A 10,456-nucleotide genomic window follows, 5' to 3' on the forward strand; every position below is an offset into this window, starting at 1 on the left:
TGCGATCAATTTCCTAACAGAGCTGTGCGAATACGTGATTTTTTGTTTGTTTGTTTGCTGGCAATTCAAAAAATCCAAATAAAAAAAAATTGTTTTAAGTTGACCCGAAATGAAATTTTTCAAAATTTTTGGCAAATATAAGTCATTTAGATTTCAAACTTTTTATAATGCTTTTAAATATTTTCTTGATGAAATTGAAGGAAATTTCAATACAAAAAGTCATTTTGAATTGGAAAATCAAAACCATTAAAAATGAAACTTTTTTCCTTTTTTTTTTTTTAACCAAAACCATTCAGTGAATTTGACACAAATTCATACAGTGTTTTGGTCAACCCGAATGTGCATTTTCTGCCCCCAAAAAACCCCAAAACCTGCAGTCAAAAAAATTTCACCTGGCTTTAGTCCTTAATTTCATCCATATTGTACAGTTTCAATAAGGATTTCAATCTTTATGAGAGAATAACATTTGATGTTTCTGGGTTGTGACTAACTGAAATCTTGTTGTAGAATGAAGAGTTACCACATCAGTAACTTTTGAAAGTGGTTTCTAAGAGGTAAAGAGGAAAGAGGTATAGTACTGACACTCAAAACTAGACCATTAAATAGTGATGTATCAGGTAAGTCTTAAATTTTACTAGAAGTTTACACTATTTATTCAGCTTTTAGAAGAGATTACTCTCATTTGGATTATTCCCATTTGGGTTGCCTCAGTTTCATCCTTTTTCTTAGGCAAAGTCTGCGCTACAAAATTAAGTTGACCTAAGTTACGTCAATGTACAGCCACCACAGTAATTAAATTGCTTTTGCATGTCCATGCTATGCTTATTGTGTCGGCAATGCACATCCTCACCAAAAGCGCTTGCACCGATTTAACTGTCAGTGTGGGGCATTGTGGGACAGCATCTAAAAGGCAGCAACAATCAATGTAAGCAACATATTGTTCACATTGACACTGAGTCAACTTAACTACATCGACCTAAGCAGTACACCTCTCGTGTAGCTAAGTCAGTGCAGTGGGGGAGTTACATCGGTGGGAGCTACATTTTAGTGTAGACACTTAGAGAGTTAGATAGATATTAGCTGCCTTATGTCATCTTAACTCTGTAGTGTAGACCAGACCTCATATGCATAACTCTCATGGTGCTGCACTAAGCCTTTATGACCTAGCATGCTATATCTCGTTAATTATAATCCAGATGGAAGAATAAAGAGTTTGCATAATTTAACAAGATATGCTGCAATAATATCACTAATATTATGAGAAAATCCAAGTTAACAATATGCATTATGAACAAAAAATAGTCTTTTATCTGTATTTTATACTCTCTTATTACATACTCTGGGAAAGATTAAACTGCATTTTCCTAATCTCTCATTTTGGATTTCCCAGAACTCTTGTATTCAGAGACACAGAAAGTTAAGATCAAACTAAATTATAGAACAAGCATACCACAAATAATATTAGAAAACGCTACAATGTTTTAGGTCTTGTGACAAATTCAGTCAGCTTCTGCTCTCATTTATAGTGGTATAAATCCAGAGTAATGTCATATTTCATAGTGTCGATATACAACAAAAAACTAAGTAGGTGAATATATACCACATATACAGATATAAAAAAGCCCAGTAAAAATTCCTTTAAAAAAATACAACAAACCTTTGATAACTTGATTTCGCTGGAGTATAAATAAGATTTCTGTGCCGCATCACAACAAATCCTATACAAAATGGATTCAGCGATGAAAAATAAAACAGGGACATGTTCTGGATTCATGGGAGCATGGTCCAAAGAAATTAAAAGGATGTCCAAAGCTTCTGAAGTGAAAACAAAATGGAGAATAAATTCAAAACAGAGTTCAGTCTTTAGGGCTCAATTCACAAAGGGATTTAGGCACTGCAGCACCTAACTTTTAGGAGCTTGGTCAACCAGTGGTATTGACAGCCTGGAGTTAAATACCCAAGTACCCTATACAATACATGGGGAAAGTTAGGCACATAACAATGGGATCCAAAGAAGCCAGCATGCTGAGTAAGGTAAACTAGCCAACAGAAAATCCCAAGGAGAGGAGTATGGCCTAAGCCCCACCTTCAAAGGGAGTTAGATGCCTAAGTCATTTTATGGCTCTAGCCCTTAGTTCCTTCTGACTGTGTATTGTATATACTATACTCATTTCACACCTTCCACAAAATTTAAATACTTGCCAAGTTATGAACAAATAAAACAAGCTTTATTTTCACCGTTCATTCAGTTTGTTTGCCTTCTGTGACTATTATTTTGAGGAGAAAACAAAGTTCAACTGTCTGATAATCTGTATTCAACAGCTACTGAAATTTTCTGTTAAAGTATGTATTGAAATATATGGTACAAAACTGTCTGAATTAATAATCAGAGGGGTAGCCGTGTTAGTCTGGATGTGTAAAAGCGGCAAAGAGTTCTGTGGCACCTTATAGACTAATGTATGTTTGTTCGTCTATAAGGTGCCACAGAACTCTTTCCTGAATTAATAATGTTAAACTAATTACCGAGAAGTATAATGCAAGCTCTTTCTTGAGATATATCACATTTCAGAACATTTCTATAGCGTCAACTTTTCTGTCATTTTTTGCTAGGTGTGCTGATCTTTTTGTGGTATCATTGAAAATGACCTTACAAAACTATAGTGGACAAGATAGAATTGCTTTTTATGACTAAAAGGCAGTTAAATTGCTTTTTCAAGTACTGCGTTTTTTAAAAATTACATGATGGCTTTGTTCAATTTTGGTTAATGATTTGTGTGAATCTGATGCTCATGAAAGTGACAGATTTATAGATAGGTAAAGTTTAAGCCAGGAAGTCACTATGCAAATTTCCTCAAACATGCCTGCCAATGTGCCTCAATTTTGACTTAAAATCCCCTGCTTTTTCTGCCAACTTTCAAAGTCTGTAAAAAGAAGAACCTCCCCTAACCTCCCCACAAATCCTGCAGGCAGGAGTGAAACCACAGTCCCAAATCTTGCAAGTTCAATACTTCCTCTTCCCCATCTTGATCATCTACATGTTGTATGATTAAAGGTTCAGTCTTTGTCCAACAAATTTCCCAGCCTCCTCCACTTGTCCAAAAATAGAGGAGGAGAAGGAGTATTGACGGTGCTATAGCACATAGATGTCTCAACTGGGTTGGGAATATATTGTGCTAGAAACTGTACAAACATTTAGCAAATCACAGTCCTTGTCCCAATGAGCTTACAATCGTGTATATGTACTAGCTCCATCCTAGTTCCTGCGCTGCTGTGCAAAGTTCTTAAAAGTCCTTTCCTCTCCAAAATAACAGTATGGAAAAAGATAAATATTTTATTTATTTATTATGCAAAAGCCTTTTCTCCATGCAACCAGTAAAAACAATGTTCTTTTATTATTTATTGAATGACAAGAGCATGCTCATGCCTGCACAAAACAGAGGTCCCTGCCTCAGGGAACTCCATGAGGGCATAAGGGTCAATACTTTTGAATCCTGTTGCATGATTATGGCCTAAACAGACAAACACTAGTATTCAGATGCCTAGTTTATCAATTGACCAGAATATGGATTTATCATTAAGTGGTGCAGCTACTGTATTATTAATACTTTTAAAATAATCAACAGTTCGTTGTCGGCAGGTTGATATTGGTAGACTGCTGCTAAGAAGTAATCTGAACTAAAAGAAGAATTCGTAACCCTCCAGAAGAAAAAGGTATTCACATATTATCAACACATTATTCCTTCCCAACTGTAATAGCTCTTTGAAAGACAGGCCTTTCAGAGCAATTACAAAAACCTGTTCCACAACCTTATCAAACCATCCACTAAAAAAAATCTTGTTAACTCTCCCAACACTACAGTAGAATGCACAGTAACTAGCACCCCTACAATTCTGATCATTCAGCTTGTATTCCAAATTATCAGTCATTTTTAACAATATGATATTTGATCAACTGACAGCTCAGTTCTTTGTTTCCCTCCATCCCTGTAAGTTTTATAGCTCTCAATATTTTTTTTTCCAAATCACTGATAGTATTTTGTATATTACCTTCTCAAACTTCTCATTTCTGGAGGAGATAATCTTTGGCAAAGCATATAGAGACAAATTCATCCCTGGCTTGCCTGGACTGACTTTAATTGGGTTACATCATGGTGCGTCTGGCTCACTAACTATTTATTTGATTACTGAGTGTAAGCAACTCCATAACTTTGTGAATATTATCTTCTTACGACAGTCTAGTCATCATTAACAATCTCAAATGCACATGATTTTTAGAGGTAAAAGAGTATGAAGAGAAATAGGCACTTTTCAGTCAAGTGCCTTAGGCTTCAACATCTTACTCAAACCTTGTAAATTATGAGGGAAATCATGTTTAGGTCAGCCCAAAATCACTAAACAAGAAAAGAAAAATGAGGAATTGCAAGATGATGAGCATAGAACTCTCTGCACACCCATCTATTTTGATTTGTTCCCCATTAGAGTACTTGTATTCATAGTACAGTATCCACAAACCCCTCAAGAATTCCCAGCTTAATAAAAGCAACACAAGATTATGCTTCCGCCAACGTGCACAGGCAGAAATTGTGGAAAAACAACATCGCTTGCCTCATAACCTAAGTCGTGCAGAACACAATGCCACCCACAGCCTCAGAAACCACCCTGACATTATCATCAAAGAGGCTGATAAAGGAGATGCTGTTGTCATCGTGAACAAGTCTGAATACCAAAAGGAGGCTGCGGGAGTGAGCAGGGTGGCAGATTACTTCGGTATGTAGCACCTCACTGACCTCCACATATTGCCATATTTAGGGCCGTCTGAACAATACGCTTCCTGTTCCGCTCGCGGCCATCTGGTTCACACCTGCTTTCTCTATTCTCTATCTTCCAGTGAACGAACATCTTCATCATCTGGACTCCATGGGAAGAAAGTCCGGCAAAAAATCCATCAAGCCACGATGTTATAACAGCTTCCACCCACCATCATACCTCGAGCCGGGACTCATCTAGCATGGAGGTCCACTTCCATAGACACCATTGTGGGTGCAAATTAAATGATGGTGCATCTATTTTACACTACCCTAACACCCTTGAGAAACTAGTTCAACCGCTATGCCTACCTTCATGCCCTCGGCAGCTTACCATCCGGGCACTATCCGAACTAGGTATCGATCCAGTGGGGCTAAAGCAAATGAGTACCAACGGCAATCTGCTCTACTTCCCTCAGGCTACAGAGACCAACACCTTAACATTAAAACCCACCAAGCATCTCAAATACTACAATACCCAACAAGAATATAGGAAACAGATCATGCTAGAAGCCAGACGTGTACCTTCAGAAGCCTCTTACTGCAAGACAAACCCAAGAAAGGAACCAACAGCGGACTCACGGCTACAGCATCCCACTAAAACCTTCATACGCATGCATCAGGGATCACACCCATCCTGGACAATGACCCATATTTTCGACAGCCTGGGTGCAGGCCAGTCTCCGCCGGCAGCAGAGCAACTCTTCAACGCTGAACCATATTTCACCCATAACTGCACACCAGCATCCATTAGTAGAACTTCTAGCTCAAGAACTCAATCTCTGCAACAAACCTCAATGCCAACTGCTGCCCACAATATCTACACCCAGCAACACTATAGCTAGGACCTTATTACCTCGATCAGTGCCAACATCCATTCTTGTCGGTTTTCTCTGGTCACCTGCACGGGCTTTACAATGTAAATATGACGGGGGCATCGATATGCAGCAAATTGCCGGCTCCTATGTACATTGCTCAACTGGACAGTCTCTACCGAAAATTGGATAGTAATGTGACACAAATCAGCATATCGAAGGGCAATTATACTAAAACGTAGGTAGTAACAGCTTGTCAACGCTGCCTGCCACCTAATTAAAGTAGTTCTTTGAAGGTAGCAGGCAGCCTTGCAGGAAAAAAACTTTCAGACCGAGACTTCAAGAGAGAAACTCGCTGAGCGTTCGAGTTCGAAAGTCTGCAAATTTGACACCATCAGCTCAGGATATAAACAAAGACTGTGACATGGGCTTGCCAACTTTACAATAACCAGTTTCTCTTCCCTTGGTTTTCACACCTCAACTGCTAGAACGGGGCCTCATCCTCCCTGACTGAACTAACCTCGTTATCTCTAGCTTGCATATATATACCTGCCCCTGGAAATTTCAACTACATGCATCTGACGAAGTGGGTATTCATGCTCCAAAACGTCTGTTAGTCTATAAGGTGCCACAAGATTCTTTGCTGCTTTTACAGATCCAGACTAACACAGCTACCCCTCTGATACAAGATTATATAGCAGTCTTGATACTGCTTTCACAGGCACACTATTAAATTGTTTCCTTTTCCTTTGCAGATTTCCTTTTTCACATGAATACAATCATTAGCTCAAAGTACACTGAAAAATCCAACATCTACAACTAAAGACCTTCTGATCATGATCCGATATTGCAGTAAATGTAGAGAATGTTTGCACGCATCCCCCACCATGTCCTAGGGTTTTTGACAGGCAATCTCACTCCACTAGCAGACTTATTTGAATGAGGTCCCATTTTACTTTTGGAATGACCCCATATGTTTTAAAAAGAGCATGAGCGCCATACCATCTATAAAATAGGAATTGAATGACTTTGCTTTGTCCTACACATCAGCTATGCAAACTGTAGATCATAGATGTTGCACATACACTCACTCATCATTTCTGTTTCAAATATGCAGGACTGCATGATTCTCTCTTTAGCCACTCTACTGCACTTGCTCTCCAGCCTGGTCAGAAAAGCTAAGGTATGTGTGATGATTATGAATTTAAACCTACTTGCCAGGACATTATTTTCATAGATCTTATTCTAGCTAAAATGCTATCTGTCAGTAAAAAAAAGTGAAAATATCTGTGTGTCCATGCAAGAGTCTGTATAGGATCCTCTCTTTACCTGACTTTACTAAGGAAGGGCTACCACAATTAAGAACATTTTAGATTGAAACAACAGTTAACATTTTCATTTAAAAAGTCTTCAGAACTAATTCAATAGTCTGCAATTTTATTAATGGGCATAATTAGGAAAGGTAAAAACAAGAGGTTATTTAAAGCACTTTACTTTGAGATCATTAAATGTCATTTTAAATTACACTTAATTAGTTACTGATTTCAGAGACAGGTTACAAGGTAATGTCATGTAGAGGTGTTTCAGTGGTAATGATTTTGCAATTTAAGAAATCAAGCATAAAAACAGAGGTCTCTGAAACACTCTGTAAATACTACACTGCTAGTTTCTGTATATATTCGTAAAGTTTCTTTCTGCAAGTGGAAAATAAAATTCATATTTCTCTTGGCTTTCTTCCAAGTTTTCATAGTTGAGAATAAGCTAAATTTGCTTTCACTGCTTGGTTAGAAAAGTTTTAAAGTAATTAACAGAAATACAATTGAAGAATACTGTACCTTCCTGGATTTCACCTTTGCATTGAGCCAATATAATTGTTTCTGTCCATGCTACTGGAAGATCCACATGCTTCCCAGAACCTAATGTGCCAAGGCCTGATCTTCTCTGTTTGGAAGGAAAAGGGTGAGAGGGGAAAGAAAAAAAGCCAAAGGTTTTTTTCTTACCTTTAACTTAAAATAAATCTTTTCCCTCAAGCAAATTTATTTGGAATAAATATGCTTATTTTAAAGGCATCATTGGTAAGAGTTTGCTGATACAAAACACAATAGCAGGAACTAATGAGGCAGCAATGCTTAATCCTTAGGGTTAACACTTAATTAAGAATAGGAATACTTAACTATAATTACAGTATTATTACCCATTTTAAGTGCCTTGAATCAAAAACAATTAATTATCACCTCTGAATCACAGTAGTGACTCCAGCCAACTTAGTACAAGGACACTACTATTACTATCTCTGTAGGGCTGAAATTGAAAGGGAATCAACAATATGCTATCCTGACAATATATCTCTCTAAAATTTAGCTTTTTGCAAATTCCACTCTTTCCAGATCAAAACAATCTTTTCAACAGATGTCCTTTGTATGGAGGGTTTCATAGCCAAAATGTTGGGACATTTTTGTTCACCTCTTTTGGTTAAACAAGAATAACATACAGTACATTACATGTGATTTTCATAACATTTTGCATGCATTTAGCTCTTGGGATAAACAATAGAAAAACATTTTATTTGAACATTCCTTTAGATTCCCTTCTACTTTCTAGCAACTGATTGCAACTGGTAGTATTCATTGATTTTCTGTACAAATAATTCCATTGTTTTTGCCATTAAAATTAGTCTCTCTCATCTAACCCAAATTGAGCATTGGCACAACAGTGAAGGATGGAAAGGCAACAGCTTTTGGACACTGGCGGTGACAGAATTACCACAGTTAGTAAGTGTGCTAAACTGAGGCAGTTTTCCAGCTCTGCCTTCCTGTTCACTAGTGCTAAAGGAGGATGCATCTTTATCACTGTCAGGGCACGTATTCTTCTGGAATTGGAAAAAAATCTGAATTAATCTGATCAAAATAGAAATCTGTACTCTAGCACAAAATCAGCCAAATCTCACTAACATGCCTCTATCAGGGTGCCAGTTATAGAAGGGGCAGGGAGGGAAGAGGTTTGGAACACTGTTAGCCAATGCACCTTTCCTGCCAAGTAAAAGGTCCATTAAAAAAAAGATAATATTCATACTAAAAGTCCATGATTTGCAAATAGGGCCTACGTGTACTTCATAATGTATAAATTTTTAAGTTGAATGGTAGCAGAAATTATATTAGCACCATAGCCTCCTTTTTAAGGCCTATTAAATGCCAATTATGTTGCTTTTTTAATATCTTTCAAATCTGAATGGCCACTCTGTTTCTACACATTATTTATTTTTGGCTTAGTAAGCCCACAAGGAATCATTTAGGGGTCTCAAAGTGGTGTGTTTATTATTTTCATTTTTCAAAACAGTTGCCAACATTTTAATGGACAAAATAAAATGAAACGTGAAAACATGTCAGAACAGCATTCCAGCTAAACAGCTAATCACTGCATACTGCTAAAAGTTCTCTTGAAGAAACTTAAAACAGGTCCATTCAGCTATAAACTAGTGAAAAATCTGTATAATATTTTTCTGATATGTTCTTTTTTACAAATATTAAGCAATGAGAAGAGACCCAGGGCCAGATGATCAACAGCGGTACTATATGCAAGCCCTTATATTGGCTAACTTAATATATGTTACAATATACATTGAGAGCATAGATATTAAATATTACATTTCACTTATGCTTTCTAATTGTTTCTCTCATCCCACACAATCCTTTCTCCCAACAAAACTTTTATCTTTGTTTCTTTTAATAAAGAAAACAGAGCATGCAAATGCAATAATAAAAAAAATATTATTGTGTACACAAACCTTGCATCTGGCAAGCATTTTCTTAGCTAGTTCTAGTAAGTCTTCTTTATCCTGCGGATTTGTTGCATCATTGAACTTCTGAATGAATTTTTCTGTGATTTCCAAGGGGTTTCTAAAGAAATATCCAAAAAATTGTTGCAGATATATGTTTCATTTCCTAAATAATAAGGTTCAAATTGCTATAAAAGTGTCCAAAAGAAGAATTACTTTAAAACAGATTTTAGAAAGTAAAGGCATGGTATGTTGTTTTTCTAATAAAAAAGTTAGTGTACAGTATCAGTCTTTGCAGACTGTTTTATCTGAAGGCTGCTCTAATTTATGCTGGATTTTAACAGGAACGGGGTTGTCATAAACAAATAGTTAAGGGTTAATGTCTCTTTTACCTGTAAAGGGTTAACAAGCTCAGTGAACCTGGCTGACACCTGACCAAAGGACCAATCGGGAGACAAGATACTTTCAAATCTTGGTGGAGGGAAGTCTTTGTTTTGTGTGTTTGTTCTGTTGCTTTTGTTTCTCTCTTGGGAATTAAGAGAAGCCAGAACATGCAATCAGATTTCTCATCTTACTGAAACAGTCCTCTCACAGGTTCAAGAATAGTAAGTAATAGATAGAAAAGCGATTTAGATTTAGTGTTTGTTATTATCTTTATTTGCAAATGTGTATTTTGCTGGGACAGAGGACTTTTAGCTCTGTTTGCTGTAACTTGTTATCTTTAGCGGGGGGACGGGAGTCCTCTTGGTCTATGAAGCTGATACCCTGTAAACGATTTTTCCATCTTGATTTTACAGAGCAAATTTTACTTTTTTCTTTCTTTAATTAAAAGCTTTTCTTTTTTAAAAAACCTGATGGATTTTGGTCAATTGGTGTAACCCAAGGGGACTGGGTTCTGAACTTATCAGGGATTGTGGGGGGAAAGGCAAAGAAAGGGGGGGAAGGTGAAATTTCTCTTCTGTTTTTAAGATTCAAAGGAGTTTAATTAGCGAGGTTAACTCTCAGGGTATAACCCAGGAGGGGAAAGTCTGGGAGGGGAAAGGTAGGGGGAATCGGTTTAT

The 10,456-nt window shown here is 37.1% G+C and overlaps 1 protein-coding gene across 2 annotated transcripts in view; it reads right to left on the reverse strand.

The window, feature by feature from the left end:
* TMEM232 (transmembrane protein 232) overlaps positions 1 to 10,456 on the reverse strand; it is a 133,798-nt gene that overhangs the window by 104,841 nt on the left and 18,501 nt on the right. The window contains exons 3-5 of one of the 2 annotated variants that reach the window (XM_032770080.1): positions 9,405 to 9,516; positions 7,456 to 7,561; positions 1,658 to 1,815 (exon numbers count right to left, since the gene is read on the reverse strand). In XM_032770080.1, coding sequence (XP_032625971.1) covers positions 1,658 to 1,815; positions 7,456 to 7,561; positions 9,405 to 9,516 — 376 coding nt within the window. Of the gene's footprint in view, positions 1 to 1,657; positions 1,816 to 7,455; positions 7,562 to 9,404; positions 9,517 to 10,456 lie in introns of those variants that run through there. The other variant, XM_032770081.1, reaches the window with a different exon arrangement.

This window comes from Chelonoidis abingdonii, chromosome 6, assembly GCF_003597395.2.
Source record: "Chelonoidis abingdonii isolate Lonesome George chromosome 6, CheloAbing_2.0, whole genome shotgun sequence".
In the NCBI taxonomy this organism is placed as follows: Eukaryota; Metazoa; Chordata; order Testudines; family Testudinidae; genus Chelonoidis; species Chelonoidis abingdonii.